Below are 22,669 nucleotides of genomic sequence, written 5' to 3'. Positions count from 1 at the left end.
TAAAGTACACGGGGGTGGTCTGTTAACTCACTGGCTGCCATTGAAGGCGCTAGACGTCGAATTCATTTTGAATGGCAGGGACGGATGAACATTCATTCATTTACAATGGGGCAAATAAGTATTTAGTCAACCACCAATTGTGCACGTTCTCCTACTTGAAAAGATTAGAGAGGCCTGTAATTGTCAACATGGGTAAACCTGAACCATGAGAGACAGAATGTGTAAAAAAACACAGAAAATCACATTGTTTGATTTTTAAAGAATTTATTTGCAAATCATGGTTGAAATAAGTATTTGGTCAATACCAAAAGTTCATCTCAATAGTTTGTTATGTACCCTTTGTTGGCAATAACGGAGGCCAAACGTTTTCTGTAACTCTTCACAAGCTTATCACACACTGTTGCTGGTATTTAGGCCCATTCCTCCATGCAGATCTCCTCTAGAGCAGTGATGTTTTGGGGCTGTCGTTGGGCAACACGGACTTTCAACTCCCTCCATAGATTTTCTATGGGGTTGAGATCTGGAGAATGGCTTGGCCACTTTGGGACCTTGAAATGCTTCTTACGAAGCCACTCCTTTGTTGCCCTGGCTGTGTGTTTGGGAACATTGTCATGCTGAAAGACCCAGCCACGTCTCATCTTCAGTGCCCTTGCTGATGGAAGGAGATTTTCACTCAAAATCTCTCGATACATGGCTCCATTCATTCTTTCCTTTACACTGATCAGTGGTCCTGGTCCCTTTGCAGAAAAACAGCCCCAAAGCATGATGTTTCCAACCCCATGCTTCACAGTGGATATGGTGTTCTTCGGATGCAATTCAGTGTTCTTTCTCCTCCAAACACGAGAACCTGTGTTTCTACGAAAAAGTTATATTTTGGTTTCATCTGACCATAACATATTTTACCAGTCCTCTTCTGGATCATCCAAATGCTCTCTAGCGAACCACAGACGGGCTTGGACGTGTACTTTCTTCTGCAGGGGGACACGTCTGGCAGTGCAGGATTTGAGTCCCTGGCGCCGCATTGTGTTACTGATAGTAGCCTTTGTTACTGTGGTCCCAGCTCTCTGTAGGTCATTCACTAGGTCCCCCTGTGTGGTTCTGGGATTTTTGCTCACCGTTATTGTTATCATTTTGACGCCACGGGGTGAGATCTTGCATGGATCCCCAGATCGAGGGAGATTATCAGTGGTCTTGTATGTCTTCTATTTTCTAATAATTGCTCGCACAGTTGATTTCTTTACACCAATCGTTTTACCTATCGCAGATTCAGTCTTCCCGGCCTGGTGCAGGTCTACAATTTTGTCTCTGGCGTCCTTCGACAGCTCTTTGCTCTTGGGCATAGTGGAGTTTGGAGTGTGACTGACTGAGGTTGTGGACAGGTGTGTTTTACACCGATAATGAGTTATAAGAGGTGCCATTAATACAGGTAACGAATGGAGCCTCGTTAGACCTTGTTGGAAGAAGTCAGACCTATTTGACAGCCAGAAATCTTGCTTGTTTGTAGGTGACCAAATACTTATTTTCCACTCTAATTTGAAAATAAATTCTTTAAAAATCAAACAATGTGATTTTCCGTTTTTTTTCCACATTCGGTCTCTCATGGTTCAGGCTTACCCATGTTGTCAATTACAGGCCTCTCTAATTTTTTCAAGTAGGAGAACTTGCACAATTGGTGGTTGATTAAATACTTATTTGCACCACTGTACCTCTGCCATTTAAAATGAATTAGACGTCTAGCGCCGTCACTATTTTAGTGCAGTCAAAGGTGCAGCAAAAGATGAGCTTCGCAGGCGGCTAGCAGGTGGGTGAAGTTCTGTATGTGGGTTTATTCAGGAGGATAAGCAGATTAACTTGGCTGTAAATTAGTGTGTAGGTTTGCATTTACGACATCTGCCACTGCCGCGGGCTGCTTGAAGCTGGAGATGCAAGATAATCCATGCTGTCTTTTATAAAACAGCATCAGATCGGTGTTGTTCCTGCGAGGCATGTCTCGGTTTGATCAGTCTTTTGTGTTGACTGATACAGGAAGTAGCTGACACACTTATAAAAGCCTCCACACTGCTAATTCTTGGGTGGGTGGAGGGCATTGGACGGCTAACAAAAACATGCAAATACATTCAAAATAATCTACTATGTTGAAATTAGATTTCAATACATGAAAAAAAAGCTTAAACTGTTGTACTACTTTTAAAATTTACAAGAATAAATGTATGTGTTTAACAAGGTAATCAATATTTCACAATTTTGCAATGGTCACCATTTTACTTGAATTATTATAGAGCTGAAACGATGACTCGAATAATTCGAGCTGCTTGATTTTGAAAGTTGATCGAGGCATTTTCTCCGCCTCGAGGAATCGTTTAATTTTGCCAACTCTAAGCATGACGTTTTGCCCGGACTACTTTTAATGCGGCACAACGCGCTAAGGTCACGTGCGTAAAGAAAGAAGGGAGAGGCGGCGGATATATTTGATTTTAACTATGCATGACTATAGAGGTACGACAAATAAGATGACGAAAGCGAAGAGAAAAGTACCAAGAAAAAGCAGAAAATGTCAAAAGTGTGAGACCAAGGCGAACATTGTTTCATGTATTCACTGTAAGACAGCGCTTGCATAACACTACCCTCTGGCTACCCGCGGCTCGCCAAAGCTTCCCTGCCCTCGAAACCCGGGCCGAGCGCCACCGCGCGACCCACCCGCCTAGTCGCCGCTCCACTGAAGGCACCACATTTACTCCGAGAGTGGATGAGCAATACTCGGGACAAGGTAAAATTAAGTTAACGTAGCGCTAATAAATACAGTGCCTTGCAAAAGTATTCGGCCCCCGTGAACCTTGCAACCTTTCGCCACATTTCAGGCTTCAAACATAAAGATATAAAATTTTAATTTTTTGTCAAGAATCAACAAGTGGGACACAATCATGAAGTGGAACAAAATTTATTGGATAATTTAAACTTTTTTAACAAATAAAAAACTGAAAAGTGGGGCGTGCAATATTATTCGGCCCCCTTGCGTTAATACTTTGTAGCGCCACCTTTTGCTCCAATTACAGCTGCAAGTCGCTTGGGGTATGTTTATCAGTTTTGCATATCGAGAGACTGACATTCTTGCCCATTCTTCCTTGCAAAACAGCTCGAGCTCAGTGAGGTTGGATGGAGAGTGTTTGTGAACAGCAGTCTTCAGCTCTTTCCACAGATTGTCGATTGGATTCAGGTCTGGACTTTGACTTGGCCATTCTAACACCTGGATACGTTTATTTTTGAACCATTCCATTGTAGATTTGGCTTTATGTTTTGGATCATTGTCCTGTTGGAAGATAAATTTCCGTCCCAGTCTCAGGTCTTGTGCAGATACCAACAGGTTTTCTTCCAGAATGTTCCTGTATTTGGCTGCATCCATCTTCCCGTCAATTTTAACCATCTTCTCTGTCCCTGCTGAAGAAAAGCAGGCCCAAACCATGATGCTGCCACCACCATGTTTGACAGTGGGGATGGTGTGTTCAGGGTGATGAGCTGTGTTGCTTTTACGCCAAACATATCGTTTTGCATTGTGGCCAAAAAGTTCAATTTTGGTTTCATCTGACCAGAGCACCTTCTTCCACATGTTTGGTGTGTCTCCCAGGTGGCTTGTGGCAAACTTTAAACGAGACTTTTTATGGATATCTTTGAGAAATGGCTTTCTTCTTGCCACTCTTCCATAAAGGCCAGATTTGTGCAGTGTACGACTGATTGTTGTCCTATGGACAGACTCTCCCACCTCAGCTGTAGATCTCTGCAGTTCATCCAGAGTGATCATGGGCCTCTTGGCTGCATCTCTGATCAGTTTTCTCCTTGTTTGAGAAGAAAGTTTGGAAGGACGGCCGGGTCTTGGTAGATTTGCAGTGGTCTGATGCTCCTTCCATTTCAATATGATGGCTTGCACAGTGCTCCTTGAGATGTTTAAAGCTTGGGAAATCTTTTTGTATCCAAATCCGGCTTTAAACTTCTCCACAACAGTATCTCGGACCTGGCTGGTGTGTTCCTTGGTTTTCATAATGCTCTCTGCACTTTAAACAGAACCCTGAGACTATCACAGAGCAGGTGCATTTATACGGAGACTTGATTACACACAGGTGGATTCTATTTATCATCATCGGTCATTTAGGACAACATTGGATCATTCAGAGATCCTCACTGAACTTCTGGAGTGAGTTTGCTGCACTGAAAGTAAAGGGGCCGAATAATATTGCACGCCCCACTTTTCAGTTTTTTATTTGTTAAAAAAGTTTAAATTATCCAATAAATGTTGTTCCACTTCACGATTGTGTCCCACTTGTTGTTGATTCTTGACAAAAAAAATAAATTTCATATCTTTATGTTTGAAGCCTGAAATGTGGCGAAAGGTTGCAAGATTCAAGGGGGCCAAATACTTTTGCAAGGCACTGTAAGATTAACGCTACTGTACCTTGCTAACGTAACATTAGCCCTGCCGAGGGCCAGGTTTCAATTAATTATTTCTACTGTCAATGTGTGGCTAACGTGTCTTTCATACAGGTTTTATTTAATCTGTCAAAACAAAGCATTGTAGAGGGATGAGGGTTTAAAATAAAAACATAATAAAGCTAACTGTCAATTTTAGTTCAGTAGTCATTGATGGATAGAACACCAAGTAGCACTGGCCTACTTGGCCTAATGTGCGCCAATACAGCAGGTATTATACATTTATTTTGAACACGTCAAAAATTCAAAATCCTATCAGGACTTACAGTTTATACTTAAACTTAAAACTGAACTAGAACTCAAAAATAGCTTGACACAAATAGAAATTCAATTGAAACACGCTGCAAAAACGCATAACTTTTAAGTGATGTGTTATCAAGCGTAATGACATTTTTAAGCAAGAAATAAGATTTTTTTTATCTACAGTGGGGAGAACAAGTATTCGATACACTGCCAATGGGAAAACTCATCGGCAGTGTATCAAATACTTGTTCTCCCCACTGTATAATTTGTTTCTTTTTAGTCACATCTGAGATGCAATTGTTGGCTAATTTAAAAAGTACATCTAAAATGAAGACATTGTCTAAAAATGGTTCAATATTATGTGAAATGTCTTGTTTTCTCATGTATATTATTTTATATATTATACAATATATAATATATATTATATATATATATATCATTTATAATTGCTCTTTACCTAAAAATATATAAATATTCCATCCGATTACTTGATTAATCGATGGAATTTACAGTAGAATACTCGATTAAAATATTCGATAGATGCAGTGCTAAATTATCACATTTGATTCTCATCAAATATATATGTGTCATCTTTTTATTCAGCTTTATACTTACTGGTTGATAAAATTTAAAAATTCCATAGCGTACTGTCATGTACGAGACGGAGGAACCAGTTGCATATCGCAGACACAGGATTTTAATGATGTTGACAGGCAAATAAAACAATCAGGTCAAGCGGTAATGGCTAGTTGGCATTCAAACGTATGCTGAATCGCTGACGACCTGACACTGAATGCTGTGTGTTTGTGCCTTATATACTGTTCTCAGTTGTTCTTTGTGACATATTAAAGAGTACACAGTTCTTGTGATGAAAGCTTTGTGATGCAATATGCTGGTACATTCTTAAATGACAGCGTACAGGATGAATGTGAAATAAATATGAATAAAAAATATAGTAAAGATTGCATTAATTACAAGCAGTCAGTGTTGTCTTTAGAAAAAGAAACTAAATACTAACAGGTTAGTGAAAAAATATGGCAATGCCTTTAGAAAAACACTTTTATGGAGTGCATTTGTTTTTTTTTTTCCACACTGATCACAAAAATCATTTATAAAACACTATGTTTGTGTCACTCCAGTCAATTTTTTATTTTCTTTTGCGGGCCTTTCTTTCACCTCTTATCGGTTCTTCCTGCAATCTGCGTCGAGTAGTAATTTCATTTCCTCTCATTCCTTGTCTAATTTTTTTTTTTTTTTTTTTGTCTTCCAAACACACACACACACACACACACACACACACACACACACACACACACACACAAAATTCTTATCTGTAGTGTCTTCTTGATTGATGCCAACAAACTGCAGAGATTACAAACAACTCTTTTCTGCTTTGTGTTACAAATGACAGCTCAGTGAATCCTGGTTAGTGTGCACCTGCATTTTTGTGATGTTTTAAAGTTTGTACTATTAGTGTTAGCATTTGTAAAGATTTTAGGCAGCCAGTAATTGAGAATCACTGCTTTGCAACAGTCATTTTGACTCATCAGTTTACCCTTGGTTGATATATCAATGTCATCTTTGAATATTTGCATACAGGTACAGTGTGTGCGTTTGTGTGTGTGTATGCTTGGCATCTTCTGTGTGTTTGCAAGAGCAAGCTGAGGACACAGTGTGATGGAGTAGAAGCGTCATACAGGACGGCATGGCGGGCAGCGGCAATTGTAGACTAATGTAGGCAATGGACTGCTCACCTCTGAAGCTTGGCCTTGGGCATGATTCATGCTGGCTGAAAAAACAACAACTCCAGTCACAACACGTTTCACCTGCCAAAAAACACCACCACAAAAAGACAGAAATTAGCTAGAAATGCTCATTTCCATACAGCAGCAATCTATAATGTAATTTTTCTCCAATATATGAATTTGATTTGAAACGGGTACTTTCTCTTTGTTGGTCTCTAGAAGAAAGGTAATAAACATGCATCTGTTACTGATAGTAAAACCCTACTTTTTATGGTATATCTTCTTTAATATGCAGTGATTGCAGTCTATGTAGTGTGGTATTATTGGCGTCAGGGGAGCTTGACGCGCAGATGTTGCGCAGTAAATATTTTACTCAAACTACAAAATGCTCACCACCACCAAAGATGGTTTATGGTGTGAGGCGAAGCACATTTCTGTGGTGCCTAGTATCAATTAGCTCTGTTGGAGACAACTGCTGCTACGCTAAACACTGAGAAAATGAATACCAGAGTTGTAATCACAGTCGCATTAACAAAACAAATTGTCTTTTGAAAACTAGATGTGTCCGCACTAATGGCTTTTAAAGCTTTGTCTTTGCTCACTGACTGCTGTGTTTACATGTTTGATGGATACACAGCGTTAAAAGGAAATGTGTACTAAATACATCCAGGAGGAGAAATCTGAGTAAAAAACCCATCATCTATCCATCCATTATTTGATGTAAACAGTAGGTCTGCCATGATTGACTAATCGACGATTAATCCACTACTAAATGAATCAACTATTTTGATAATCAATTAGTCATTTAGAGATGTTTTTTTTTTTACTGTGAAATTTTCCAATTTTTCTTTGAGCCTTAAATAATCTCTGACTTCTTACTTCAGTGAAAGCAGACTGATTAGGCAAGGCAAGGCAAATTTATTTATATAGCACAATTCAACACAAGGCAATTCAAAGTGCTTTACATCACATGATCATAAAAATCACATTTAAATCAATACAACGTAAAAACCAAGACAATCAAAATCGGAAATAAAATTATACATAAAAATCACATTTGATAACAAATAGAATAAAAATAAATAAAGATAAAACAAAAACTACTACTACTAATAATAATAATTGAAATCAGCAATGGAGATAAGCACAAGAGGAATAGAAAGCAAGTAGATTGAAATATATAGACAGTTATGGATATGCAGTGCTAAACAAAAGCGTTTTTAGCCCTGATTTAAAAGAGCTAACAGTTTGAGCATACTTTAGATGTTCAGGTAACTTGTTCCAGAGGTGAGGAGCATAATAACTAAATGCTGCCTCACCCTGCTTGGTTCTTGTTCTTGGAACATGCAGAAGACCGGTTCCAGACGACGTTAGGGGTCTAGATGTCTCATAGGAATCTAACAAATCAAGCATGTATTTTGGTCCAAGGCCATTAAGTGTTTTGTAGACAAGCAGTAGTATTTTATAGTCTATCCTTTGACTCACTGGAAGCCAGTGTAGTGATTTCAAAACCGGTGTAATGTGGTCCAGCTTCCTTGTATTTGTGAGGACTCTGGCTGCAGCATTCTGTACTAGCTGCAGCTTCCTGACTGATTTTTTATCAAGACCCGTAAATATACCGTTGCAATAGTCCAATCTGCTGAAAATTAATGCATGCATAAGTTTTTCCATGTCTTGTTGAGTCAGAAGCCCCTTAATTCTGGTTATATTTTTTAGGTGGTAATAAGCGGATTTAGTGACAGACTTTAGATGGCTATCAAATTTTAGGTCTGAGTCAATAATTACACCAAGGTTTCCGACTTGATTTGTAGCTGTAAGTGACATTGAGCTTAGTTGCCTGCTTATTTTTGACCTTTCCTTTTTTGGCCCAAAAATGATCACCTCTGTCTTCTCCACATTTAACTGGAGAAAATTCTGGCACATCCATTCATTGATTTGATGAATGCATTTACTCAGGGAGACTAAGGGACTATAATCATGTGGGGACACAGAAATGTACAGTTGTGTGTCATCTGCATAGGCGTGATAGGAGATGTCATACTGTTCCATTATCTGAGCTAAGGGAAGCATATAGATGTTAAATAAGAGTGGTCCAAGAATGGACCCTTGAGGGACTCCACACGTGAATTTGGTTCGTTCTGACTGATGGTTTCCGATTGACACAAAGAAATCCCTATCATGTAAAAAGTGAACCACTGAAGTATAGTGTCAGTAAGCCCTACCCACTGTTCCAATCTGCTGAGTATTATGTTGTGATCAACCGTGTCGAATGCGGCGCTGAGATCCAATAGTAACAGAACAGCTGATTTGCCTGCATCGATATTCCGACGAATATCATTTAGGACTTTGATAAGCACGGTCTCGGTGCTGTGTTGTGGCCGAAATCCAGGCTGAAATGAGTCAAAAAGATTGTTTGATTATCCTTGCATTTAATCAAAAACTGCTTTTGTTTTGAAAAAAGTGCAAAGTTTTTGGTTTCAATGCACGTTACCAGCTTGAAATGTAAATGTAAATGAATTATATCCTGCCGATTCCTCAACTACCAGTATTTGCAATAATATCACTGGGTAACACAAATTTGGTTGAGTTACATTTGACAGCTGTTTTTAACTAATTTTTGAGTGTGGAAAACTGATCTGTTTCTCACAATCACCTCAAGTGTTTCAACTACTGTATATGATCACCGTTTTATGAAACTATGAAAAAAAGGGTAATCTGTGATTTGTCGATTATTAAAAATAATTGTTTGTGGCAACTCTGCAATGACCCTATTCATAGTGTAAACTACACATTCCTGATTCTCTCCATCCATTGATCCACTCACCAATCCTTCCGTCCATCTGTTCATCCAATTAATATTGTTGGTCGTCATGTCATTGACCAATTATTATTCCATTAACCCATCCATCCTTCCTACTACCTACCATAAACTTCTGTCCAACTAAACTATCCCATAGATTTCACTATCAGTCGACGAGAAACGAGGCGCAGGGCCACTCCGTAGGGGACCTCTTTTCAAAAACAAAGCCGGTAGCGACCTAAAACCAAAACAGGCACCTCCCTTAAGCATATATGAGCAACGGCATCAAAACATTCAAAGTCGTCCCCTCGTAAAGTCCCGATTATTTTTTTAAAATATACGTATAACAAAACTTAAAATATAAAATTCTCAGATTTTACGCCAGATGCACAAAAATCACCAAATACAGAGTTAATCACCTATATTTTCAGGATCAATCGCAATATTTAACATATCATATTTCATATTTTTTATAAGTTTTCGACAGCGAATAAATCACTCAATTTTCACATCAGAAACTTAACACTTGAGGAAAGCAAGCACTATCATCTTAATTTTACTCATCAAAAGCAAATTTTGCATTTTTCTACACACAAACACATCAGGTTTATGTTGAATTCACTAATGCCTCAGCCCGTGTCGTTTTTAGATTCAAATGTTATATTAAATAAAACACGTAACAGACGATTTTTTTTCTATTGATGCAGAAATGTCTAAATTACTGTTTTGTTTTTTTGCCCAAAAACGGGCGGTTGGCCGAAAATTACCTGATTACTTGTATGGAACGTTACGCTATTGTGTATGGATACAAAATCCAACATGGCGGCCATCACAAAACAAAGACCTTTATAAGTTAGAAAGTCTTGTAAATTAATGCGTAAATCCCGGAATTTTTATAGATATGAACGTAAAACAGTCTACATTCTTGGCTAAAAACAAAACAAACAAAAAAAAACGGGCAGGTATAATTCATTTTACGTAAATATTTCAACCTAAAGTGACGCTAATTTTTTCCATTCATTTCCATTTTTTCACAATGATTCAAAGTGCATGCATGGTGCTATTTTATACAATAATTACCTTGAATCCAAATCACTCAAGACACTCCTGACTGCTTCTTTGGACCAAAACTTTCGTCCGGTTTCCACCTAAATCTGGCGTTAGATCGCAGCGTGTGTTTGGGCTTATCGCAGTGGAAGCATCACCAATGCTCTGCCTGGCCCGGTCCCCTACAGGAAGCCGTGGCGCAATGGCTGTAGGAGCTGTCTCGTCAGCTGATAGTGAAGTCTATGACTATCCATACTCCAACTAAGATATACTTGAATCCATCATAATTTTAGTTTATTTCCTATCCATGAGGCAATCAAGATGTGAGCGCAGTAAATGTTCATTTTTTTCGTGAGGTTGGGAAAGTATTTCAGACCTTTTCTCTGTAACTCCTTTCCCGAGAACCAGTATTAGTAGTAATCTAGGCCAAATCAAGCAATGCATCCAGAGCCTATAAACAAACTGTAACTCAGCAGTGAGCAACCTTGAGATGAACCAGATGGCATCGTCTGCCTTAGTTTAGAGTAATCATTACAAATATTACATGTCATCATTGTAAAAGACCATTTTTAACCATCTGGTCTTTCCTCCTAATAGTGCTGCATCGATAACTATGAGGAAATGGTGAAGATCTTACTCGACCGAGGAGCTGGCGTCAACGCTCAGGACAATGAACTGTGGACACCTCTGCACGCCGCCGCTACATGTGGCCACGCAGGCCTCGTCAAGATACTCATTGCACAGTAAGACAACATAGATCTCCACCAAATTGGGTAAAAGTTCATGATGAATCATTTGGATGGTCATTTTCTCCCACAGTGGTGCTGATCTGCTGGCAGTCAACTCTGACGGGAACATGCCGTATGACCTTTGTGAAGACGACCCAACACTGGACATTATTGAGACGGCCATGGCCAACAGAGGTACATTTCTAACTTAAAACATGTGCAGATTATTTGTTATTGAAATACTTTTTTAAAATTATACAAACACAAACAAATACTGTGATTGATATACTCATACAGAAAAAAATATATATGTCCTCAAGCCAGCATGTTTAATGAGCGGCCAGTTAGGGCTGGGCGATATGGCCTTAAACATGTATCACGATAAATTGAGCAGATTTATCTCGATAACGATAAATGACGATAAATTCGCCCAAGCGTACTGTTATATAATTTGAAAATCTGAATCAATGCATGAAATACAGATTAACTGTTTCTTGATTTATTTACCAGCATTCAATTTCATATACTGTATTTAACAGTTGTACATGCAGTCTAAACATTAAGTTTATAAAAATGTATTGTAAGCAATAAGAATTCAAGTATGAACATTTATAACAGCGTGTATGACTTGAACAATGTACATTATCAAAATCAATATGCCTGTGCAAACATGTCATTGTAACACAAATGACTTGCAGCTTGAACAGTACACTTCAAAAAGACAACTTATTGTTAATGGCTGCTGTGACATAATTATTAAATACAAGTGTTTACATTATGGTTTCAGGGTCCCCCCCAGTGCATTTTTTAATAAATGCACGCACAAATGAACCCTCAAACAAACAGAGAGACACACACATTAAAGCTATATTGATCTTCTTCAATTGAAACGCTTAAGATTTTATGATAGCAATAATGACACAGAAATAAGCACATACAGAAAAATAGCTGGGGCCATTTCTCGGTCATTATAAGTTTCGCTGTTGGATTGTACTTTATGCTGAATGCTTTACCATCACAAAAGCTATCAGAGGAATCACACACAGACAGATACAAAATAACGCCACATAGTAATTGTTAGATGCAGTCCGTGCCCAATCCACTCATTAAGTTCAGCCGTTTCGACAAGGTTAGAGCCGCTATCCGACTCCATCACGTTCATTTGTAGCGTTAGCCGCTAGCTAGCGTTAGCCTGGCTACCAGTAGAAAGCACTGAAAGCACCATCTCCGGAAATCGTGAGAACAAGGGAGGACAGCGGGTGAAAGCCCGTCTGGATGCCACCAAGAGTCTACTAAATGTCGGTTGAAAGTTTGGTGAACCTCCCTTAAGCCACACTCCATCACGTTTTGCTTGTAGCGTTAGCTGCTAGCGTTAGCTTACCGGGCTTTTGTTTGATTGGCTTCTTGATGATCACGTGACTCCCTACGTAAGCCCATTGACTGCTTTCTTAAAGGGGAATGAACATAGACGAACAACACAGAATCAAAGCGCGATGAAAAGACTATATTTTCTTGTTTTATTAATTTACCGAATTTACCGACATGGTCAAAATTACGTCGGTCATCGTTAAGACTTTCGGTGACGGTAAATTTTCGGTTTACCGCCCTGCCCTACGGCCAGTGCACAAAGTTCATTTGTCCTCAGTCAGTACCCTCGAGAGGCTTCCCACTAAAAGGCTCGCTGTTGGGAAAAGAACAGTGTAACTGTCCGTGGTTGATAGAGAAAATAGATTCTCAATATACATATTGATTTTTGTTGTTAATAAATTATCATTGCTACAACAACATTTAACTGAGGTGCTGTGAGGCAGAAAAACCGCCAATTTCTATGGTCATTTGTATACTTAATTGTGATTAGGTAATCACTGAGGGGCATGTCTATGTCTAGCCAGCCCTGACGGACATTATAATTGAATTAATTGAAAAATATGCACATTTGAAATGATTTGAGTCCAGTACTCATTAGATCAGGGGTGTTGAACTAATATTTGTCGCAGGCCACATCATCGTTATGGTTTCCTTTTGAGGATTACGTTTGCTAATTTTACCTGCCAAGAATAATCGACTAATCAACAACTAATCCATTATCCAAATGAGTGAACTATTATAATAGTGGATTAGTTTTTTCGAGACATTCATTTTTTAGCTAAAAATTGTCCGAATTCTTTATAATAATAATAATAATAATAATATCAAATTACTAATTTATCAACAAACAGGAAGAAAAAAAAAACAGTAAATATTTTGTATTTATTTTAAAATGATCAAACAAAATAGTTGTTTTTTTGTTGTAAATATATATTATTTTTTAATTATCCTTTTTTATTAAATTATATATGTGTATATACAGTGCCTTGCAAAAGTATTCGGCCCCCTTGAACCTTGCAACCTTTCGCCACATTTCAGGCTTCAAACATAAAGATATAAAATTTTAATTTTTTGTCAAGAATCAACAACAAGTGGGACACAATCGTGAAGTGGAACAAAATTTATTGGATAATTTAAACTTTTTTAACAAATAAAAAACTGAAAAGTGGGGCGTGCAATATTATTCGGCCCCCTTGCGTTAATACTTTGTAGTGCCACCTTTTGCTCCAATTACAGCTGCAAGTCGCTTGGGGTATGTTTCTATCAGTTTTGCACATCGAGAGACTGACATTCTTGCCCATTCTTCCTTGCAAAACAGCTCGAGCTCAGTGAGGTTGGAAGGAGAGTGTTTGTGAACAGCAGTCTTCAGCTCTTTCCACAGATTCTCGATTGGATTCAGGTCTGGACTTTGACTTGGCCATTCTAACACCTGGATACGTTTATTTTTGAACCATTCCATTGTAGATTTGGCTTTATGTTTTGGATCATTGTCCTGTTGGAAGATAAATCTCCGTCCCAGTCTCAGGTCTTGTGCAGATACCAACAGGTTTTCTTCCAGAATTTTCCTATATTTGGCTGCATCCATCTTCCCGTCAATTTTAACCATCTTCCCTGTCCCTGCTGAAGAAAAGCAGGCCCAAACCATGATGCTGCCACCACCATGTTTGACAGTGGGGATGCTGTGTTCAGGGTGATGAGCTGTATTGCTTTTACGCCAAACATATCGTTTTGCATTGTGGCCAAAAAGTTCAATTTTGGTTTCATCTGACCAGAGCACCTTCTTCCACATGTTTGGTGTGTCTCCCAGGTGGGTTGTGGCAAACTTTAAACGAGACTATTTATGGATATCTTTGAGAAATGGCTTTCTTCTTGCCACACTTCCATAAAGGCCAGATTTGTGCAGTGTACGACTGATTGTTGTCCTATGGACAGACTCTCCCACCTCAGCTGTAGATCTCTGCTGTTCATCCAGAGTGATCATGGGCCTCTTGGCTGCATCTCTGATCAGTTTTCTCCTTGTTTGAGAAGAAAGTTTGGAAGGACGGCCGGGTCTTGGTAGATTTGCAGTGGTCTGATGCTCCTTCCATTTCAATATGATGGCTTGCACAGTGCTCCTTGAGATGTTTAAAGCTTGGGAAATCTTTTTGTATCCAAATCCGGCTTTAAACTTCTCCACAACAGTATCTCGGACCTGCCTGGTGTGTTACTTGGTTTTCATAATGCTCTCTGCACTTTAAACAGAACCCTGAGACTATCACAGAGCAGGTGCATTTATACGGAGACTTGATTACACACAGGTGGATTCTATTTATCATCATCGGTCATTTAGGACAACATTGGATCATTCAGAGATCCTCACTGAACTTCTGGAGTGAGTTTGCTGCACTGAAAGTAAAGGGGCCGAATAATATTGCACGCCCCACTTTTCAGTTTTTTATTTGTTAAAAAAGTTTAAATTATCCAATAAATGTTGTTCCACTTCACGATTGTGTCCCACTTGTTGTTGATTCTTGACAAAAAAATTAAATTTCATATCTTTGTTTGAAGCCTGAAATGTGGCGAAAGGTTGCAAGATTCAAGGGGGCCGAATACTTTTGCAAGGCACTGTATATATATATATATATATATGTGTATATATATATATATATATATATATATATATATATATATATATATATATATATTAGGGCTGTCAAAATTATCGCGTTAACGCGCGGTAATTAATTTTTCTAATTAATCACGTTAAAATATTTGACGCAATTAACGCACATGTCCCGCACTGTCCCATGTCAGACAGTATTCTGCCTTTTGTTAAGTTTTACAGCAAGTTTTTTTTTGTGCTGTCTAACAGCGAACTCTTGTAGTCGCTTTGCGACATGGTTTATTGCTTTCTTGCCAGTTCAATATGGCTCCATGACGTCTCGGGCTGACGCCTACATTGTAATGTTGTGCTTATATGATCCTTGGACAAGATTTGTCCGTAAGTTGTAAAGAATGTACAAATTATGTTAGTAAGCGAAATGTTATATTTTTTGTATGAGATGCTTTTTTTTTATGTTTAGTGAACCTGTATAGCGTGCTAAGCTAACGTTGTTGCTAATGCAATGCTTGTGTACTTTTTTTTTGTAGTTTCACTACGGTCTAAAGAGGACAATGGTTTGAGGCCATTTTACTAATAAATCAGATGAAAAAGGAAGAAGCCTGATTATTAAGGCGTCGTTCACTAGCTGTCTAGCTTTGGAAAAAGTAGACGCTTCAGAGTGAGGACAGCATAGACAAATTTAAATGACAGTAGAGTGAAATGCCCACTACAGTCCTTATGTACTGTATGTTGAATGTATATATCCATCTTGTGTCTTATCTTTCCATTCCAACAATTTATTTTACAGAATATACATATAATTTACAGAAAAATATGGCATATTTTATAGATGGTTTGAATTGCGATTAATTGCGATTATTTACGATTAATTAATTTTTAAGCTGTAATTAACTTGATTAAAAATTTTAATCGTTTGACAGCCGTAATATATATATATGACTGTCAAAATGATCGCGTTAACGGGCGGTTATTAATTTTTTAAATTAATCACGTTAAAATATTTGACGCAATTAACGCACATGCCCCGCTCAAACAGATTAAAATGACAGCACTGTGCAATGTCTACTTGTTACTAGTGTTTTTTTGAGTTTTCTCGCCCTCTGCTGGTGCTTGGTTGCGACTGATTTTATGGGCTTCAGCACCCATGAGCATTGTGTAATTATTGACATCAACAATGGCGGGCTACTAGTTTTATTTTTTGATTGAAAATTTTACTAATTTTAATAAAACGAAAACATTCAGAGGGGTTTTGCTATAAAATTTCTATAACTTGTACTAACATTTATCTTTTAAGAACTACAAGTCTTTCTATCCATGGATCACTTTAACAGAATGTTAATAATGTTAATGCCATCTTGTTGATTTATTGTTATAATAAACAAATACAGTACTTATGTACCGTATGTTGAATGTACTGTATATATCCATCTTGTGTCTTATCTTTCCATTCCAACAATAATTTACAGAAAAATATGGCATATTTTATAGATGGTTTGAATTGCGATTATTCATTCATTTATTCATTCATTTTCCATGCCGCTTATTCCTCACAAGGGTCGCGGAGGTGCTGGAGCCTATCCCAGATTAATTACGATTAATTAATTTTTAATCTGTGATTAACTCGCTTAAAAATTTTAATCGTTTGGCATCCCTAATATATATATATATGTATTTCATTTTTAACAGAGAAACAAGTATTTTAGGGCTAAATAAGCTAGCTATGAGTTCCCTTGCCTTGAAATTTTCTGTAATTGACCGATAAAAGTTTTTGAGTTCGGGAGCCTTGTGAGTGAAAGGAAAACTACAGCAGAATGAGTTCAACATGTGACATCAAATACGCATTGGGGAATACAAAAGAGCTTCTGAGGCAGACTTTCTCTCAGATACCGCTACAGTAGGTGAGAAGAATGACAATAAGCATCAAACAGGGGACCGCAGCGACACTAATTGCTTTCGTTGTGTCGCCAAAATCGACAAAACCTCCGGAAATGACGAAGTGGCAGGCAGACAGCTTTCCTTCTGTTTTGATAAAAAACACACTACACTTGATGGAAGGCTGACCCTTATCTGAGGACATCAGTCCACTGAAGTGATAAGATAATGAGACAAATACAAAGAAAACCATTAAATCATTTTAATATCCACAAATAGGGGATTGAATAAGGGCTGAGTATGAGGTAGTAATTTAAGACATGTAATTTATTGACTAAAGAATGACAAAGACTCATATTATGTAATAATATATTACTCATAAGATTGGAATCATATTGACCCAATATCAAGTCTGTTGTGAGAAAGACGAAAAAGTGAAATGAGGCTCATAAAATACCGTTTACAAAAAATAATTTGAATAACATTATTTTATATTAGCATTGAAGGATTTTTTGTTGTTTTTTTTGTGCGTGTTGAACTTTTAAAATGTGAATTCATTAAGGATTGGGTTTCCATTACGGTTGTTAAAAAAACAATTCTGAGATGTATTGCGATACTTGGTCCCGCAATTCTTGTATCGATTCAAAAGCCGTTTGTATCAATTCTTACAAGTGTTTTTGGTGGAAATAAACGATTCAGTGGCTGCACTTCTACTCCCATCCACTAGCTGGCCTCGTGCAGCAACATTGCTTTGCAGTCTGTTATTGATTAATCCGAGTAGAGATTTGTGTACGTCGTCCTCTAGTGGTTGGTCACCATTACGTCGTCAGTCAATATAAACAGTAACGTTAGCTGCTGTTGGAAGTGTGCTGCAGGCGGCACACCTCAGCAATGACGGACGAAGTACTTCTGGTCGTTTTTGCTTGGATTAGTCAACAGAGATGGGGATATGCGATGCCCTGAACCACCTGCTATAAGTCTGAAATTTGGGCTCATTTTGGATTTACTGCAAAAATGGAGGCATGAATATTTAGAATCCTGTATTTAAGCAGGTTTGGGCTAAAGCAGGTCGGCACTAAAAAAGAGAAAATATAATGAAAGCCATGTGATGTTCAAACATAATACAAAAACATCTTTACTTGAGTGCTGGATGAGGTCTCAGGAATAAATTGATATACAGTACATGTCCTTTATAATAATTTTCATTTGGTTTTTGTAAAGTGATATACAAACATTGCAATAATCGTCTTCAAGTGTAGTGTTGGGATTAATCGGGGTCAAATCGAATCGTGACCTGTGAATGTTGATACGGAACATATCACGACCTGTGACTCGTGATACATATCGTATAGCCAGGTATGAGGCAATACACACCCTTAGTTTACATGCATTTTTTCTCAAGTTTCAAAGGTACATGCACTTTTTTCACAATCAGAAGTATTCTCTAGTCTTTCCCATTTCACTGAGTACTTTATTATCTCTTTATTATTATTCCCAAGACTGTGTTGCTCATGTATTCACTGTACATCCACAGTTTGTGGAAGCGCCATCCTCTTCCTGACAGCTAGCTGTTATTCCTCTGCAAAGAATAACAATATAAAAATGTTTTGATATTGATCCGTTTGTTATTATAGCAGATTCTTGAGAAGGAAAGCACTGTAGCGTGGCGTTCTCCATTTCAAGATGTTATTTTCAAGGTGACGGCTTTGAATTCAGTTTGGTTAAATAGTCATCGCTTTGAAAGGGCCCCTAGACAGGTCCCTGATAGTGTCAAGTGTGAAAACATTCGAAACTGCGAAACGTGCCTTGCTTATAGACCAACGCGGTGAAGGAAAAATCAATAGAACGGCAATTAGCACTGTTTGTGTGCGTGCGTTTGATTGACAGGCATCACCCAAGAGATGATAAACGAGACCCGGGCCTCTACAGAGAGGAAGATGCTGGGAGATATCCAGGAACTGGTGAGGCTCGGCAACGACGTCAACCATCAAGACTCGCAGGGAGCCACACTGGTACGTTTTCTCCAAAGCCGCTTTGAGACATAATATACCACAACTCCACAATGTGGTGTGACCCGAAATCTACCAGGATTGGCTGCTTTCAGACATGCAGCTTTACGAGCTTTATGTCATACCTGTGAACTTATTTAAATTCCGCTGAAGAAATAATGTGAAATTACTGTTCTTACTCATACATTTGTAACCAGACTAAAAAAAAGACACATTCTCAATCACACAGTTATTTAAAAAAAAAAAAAAAAAAAAAAGAAGGAAAGAAAACATGAATCTGCCAACCTATACAGTTTGCATATGCACATGGTCCATAAAATATGACAGTTGATCACAGATATAAATCTAAAAAAAACAAAAATCCTATGTTTGATCTCTTAACTTAAAATCTTTTAGCCCTATTGGTAACCCTATTTTGTATCAGTGCTTTAGAGCAGTGGTCCCCAACCTTTTTTGCACCACTGACCGCTGTGGCTTGGCCCTTTTTTCACGGATTGTTTTTTTCTTCAACATCCTATCCAGTTTTATCATTATGATATCTAGTGCTGCAACGATTAATTGATTAACTTGAGTATTCGATTAGAAAAAAATATTCTAATTAAATTTTGCTGCTTCGGGTATTCGTTTAACCCTTGAGAGTCGAAGGACGCGCCGGCGCGTCCTCAGCGCACGTCGTCTTTGAAGCGCCCTCACGTTTTAATTACGTCACCCACATGCCGTTGGTTGGTCTCATTTTAAAGTGCGGAAGTTGCGGTTTACTCTCGTTATTATTTGAAGTCAATCGACCAACTAAAACGTGAGATATTGTCATTTAAGTTTTATAGTTTTATTGTCCTCCCAAAAAAACATTAAAACGCTGCATGGATCATTTGTTTATGTCTATATTTCCATCATTTCTTGTCCTTTTTCAAAACGGAAGCGCCATGAAAAAAACACAAATCAAACGAACCCTTTTGAAGTCACAGTGGAAGCACAAAATGCGTTTTTTTTTTAAATAAATATAACTGCCGTGCGAGGTTCCACCGAACGAGAGGGAGGAGTGTTCTGAAGCAGCGAGGTGGCGAGCGACGGCCGTTTGGATCGAGCAGCGACTTTGTGTGCCTTTGAGAATGAACGGAAAACTAAATTTAGCGCAAGCAATTGTGCTTTTTGATCAACTTGAGGAAGAGGATGGTCCAAATTCGTCATCATCGTCTTCTTCGGAAGACTCCTTGAGTGAAGATAGTGACGGATTTGAACACGTGGGTGACGCCATCGACGAGCAGAGGTAAGCCAACTCTTTTTTTTTTTTTTTTTTTTTTATGCTGAAAAAGTTTCTTTTGAAAGTTTCTTTTGATATTGCAAGACAAAGTTAATTTTGATGCAATATAAGTGTGTGTTTGTGTATATAATAATAAAATGTGCATATCAGATCAAAGTTGTACGTGCACTGTGTGTATCCCAGGCAGGAATTTATGATTTGTGGTGGTGTTCTTTTTTATAAGATTAGGGATGTAGCACATATTCAGCTATGGTGTTCTTTCTATTGTCATACATATAGATTTCCATTATTAATTATTGCTGTATATATTTTTATTTTATACTTTGTTATTTTCATAAATACTGACTTTTTTCATGTACATTTATAGTGACAAATATACAAATGAAAATGGAAGGGTGGAAAGAGGACCGACACCCCATGGAAGTGTGGGCTGTGTAATGTAGCCCTGTGTCTTATTCCAGGACGAAACTGCTTTTCGGAGTGGCATGCCTGAAAAAAATTTAACTTGTTTATTGTAAATATTTTTGAAAATACTTTTTTTCCCAATGATATATATATATATTTTTTTTTTTTTCCCACAATCAGTCTTCTCAATTTGTGTATATAAATGTGTGTTCAAGAAGCTTGATTGTGTGTACATAGTTTTCATCAGGTGATGGGCCGCAATACCTAAACTCATAAAGAGATGGCCTCTAAACACTTTTTGTGTTAGATGGTATATATTTTTTCACTGTTCTTCACTGTTTGGTCTGCTGTATATAACCTGTTTTGACTAGAGCATGTATAAAGGCAAAAAACGCCTATGGCTATACCTGTTGTTTATGTTGAATTGTCAAATATAAGACTATTTATTCTAAATTTTTTGGGTTGAATGTTCATCCTAACAAGTTGAATAAATATTACAAAGTTTCAAAACGGTTCGTTACGCATGTTTGGTTGTCAATTGGACATCAATATTAAAAATTTTGACAAAACGATTTTGGAATTTTTGGTCTTTTTGGGCCCAAAATGATGATTTATAATTGGTCAGTGAAGGAAACAACAGTTTGGACATGAAGTTCAAGGTGTCACAAAAAAAGGGACCAAACCAGGCCATCATAAACAATTCTTTCTTTGAAATATAGGCAACTTCAAAGGCATGCAAAATCAGACAAAATAGGCCCAGACCTTAAAGGGTTAAAGTGACGTTGTAATGGTTTATTTTGAAAGTGTTTGCATTTAGTTTTGTTGATTTGTGTTGATATACTGCCTTCTAGTCTGTCTCAATTCACATGGCTGAATCCAGGTGCTCCCTGTTAAGACCAACATACTGTAAGCTAAATTTTGTTTGAGCTAATGTTTTTTTTTTTTTAATGCATTCGTAATTTAGTTTATAGGTATATTTAGCCCATTTTTTGTGGGAAAATGTGTGTCTGAACCATTTGTTAAGAGCATTGTAAAAAAGTTAGTATTTATAGCATTTAAACTAGCGGACTTTTGCGGTGTAAGTTAGCCAATTGTTCTTTTGTTGTCCATAGATCCTCATTTATTTATTTTTTTTATACTGTTTGAGGCTCAGCTCAGGTAATTTAATTTTCATGTTCCTTATCTGATTACTCGATTATTCGAACTAATGGTTTATCGATTAATCAACTACTTAAAATAATCGATAGCTGCAGCCCTAATGATATCTATTGATTAATCCGAGTGAAACGACCGAAAGTATGCCGTCTTGCTGAGGTGTGTAAGCATCCCAGTAATGGCGGCCACCACTATAGGGCAATGTCCACAAAAATCTCAACTTGGATTAGTTAATAGAGTGGCCAGGCAGATTGGTGTGTCAAGAAGCACAGGCCATAATGAGGTCGTTAAAAATTATTATTTCTGTGCGCCCCGGTAGCCACTTCTATAGAAACTTACTAGACAATGTAGATAACATGACATGGTTTTACTTCTGTTCATTAACCTGGCACGCCAGATTTATTGTTCCATATATCCCCTACGAATATATTCTAAATATCAATCTGGGAAAGCTAGAATCGACACTCGTTTCATAGGAAGAAACGTCAAAAAATATACGATGCTGATTGGATGATGGTTCCTCTCGTCACTCTCGCGAACACATCGTTTTCTGTCAAGAAAAAAGCTTTTAGTGACATTTTTTGCTCCTCTTTTGATGAGGAAATGTAGTGTATTTTGGACAAACCTTCGGAACTTGACCTACCTACAAAAAACGCTTTGCATCGCACCATAGTATACAAGCAGATAGTTGCTTCCTGGTCACGTATGCATCTCCCGCCTCTTTCCTGATTGTCTTGCCATCAGAAGACGACTAATCCACATTTAGCTACAGTATGACATATTGGTTCACAGAAGAGCAAAACCATTGTTTCCCGTCAAGAAAGGTTTTGTGTGACGTTCTTTCCTCTTTTTTAAATGAGGAAATTAAGTGTATTTTTGACAAAACTTCTGAAATCGAACTACCTAATGGAACCGCTTTCCACTATGACATTGTTTTCAACCAGATAATTTCTGC

The 22,669-nt window shown here is 37.8% G+C and overlaps 1 protein-coding gene across 1 annotated transcript in view; it reads left to right on the top strand.

The window, feature by feature from the left end:
- ppp1r16b (protein phosphatase 1, regulatory subunit 16B) overlaps nt 1–22,669 on the top strand; it is a 166,491-nt gene that overhangs the window by 131,254 nt on the left and 12,568 nt on the right. Inside the window, exons 4-6 of the mRNA XM_057844875.1 lie at nt 10,912–11,057; nt 11,134–11,237; nt 18,772–18,896. Of these exons, the coding sequence (XP_057700858.1) occupies nt 10,912–11,057; nt 11,134–11,237; nt 18,772–18,896 (375 nt within the window). The remainder of the gene's footprint in view (nt 1–10,911; nt 11,058–11,133; nt 11,238–18,771; nt 18,897–22,669) is intronic.

The sequence above is a fragment of the Corythoichthys intestinalis genome, chromosome 9 (genome assembly GCF_030265065.1).
Source record: "Corythoichthys intestinalis isolate RoL2023-P3 chromosome 9, ASM3026506v1, whole genome shotgun sequence".
NCBI lineage: Eukaryota > Metazoa > Chordata > Actinopteri > Syngnathiformes > Syngnathidae > Corythoichthys > Corythoichthys intestinalis.
The sequence above is the reverse complement of the archived record's forward strand: the minus strand, read 5'-3'. Positions and strand labels throughout refer to the sequence as shown.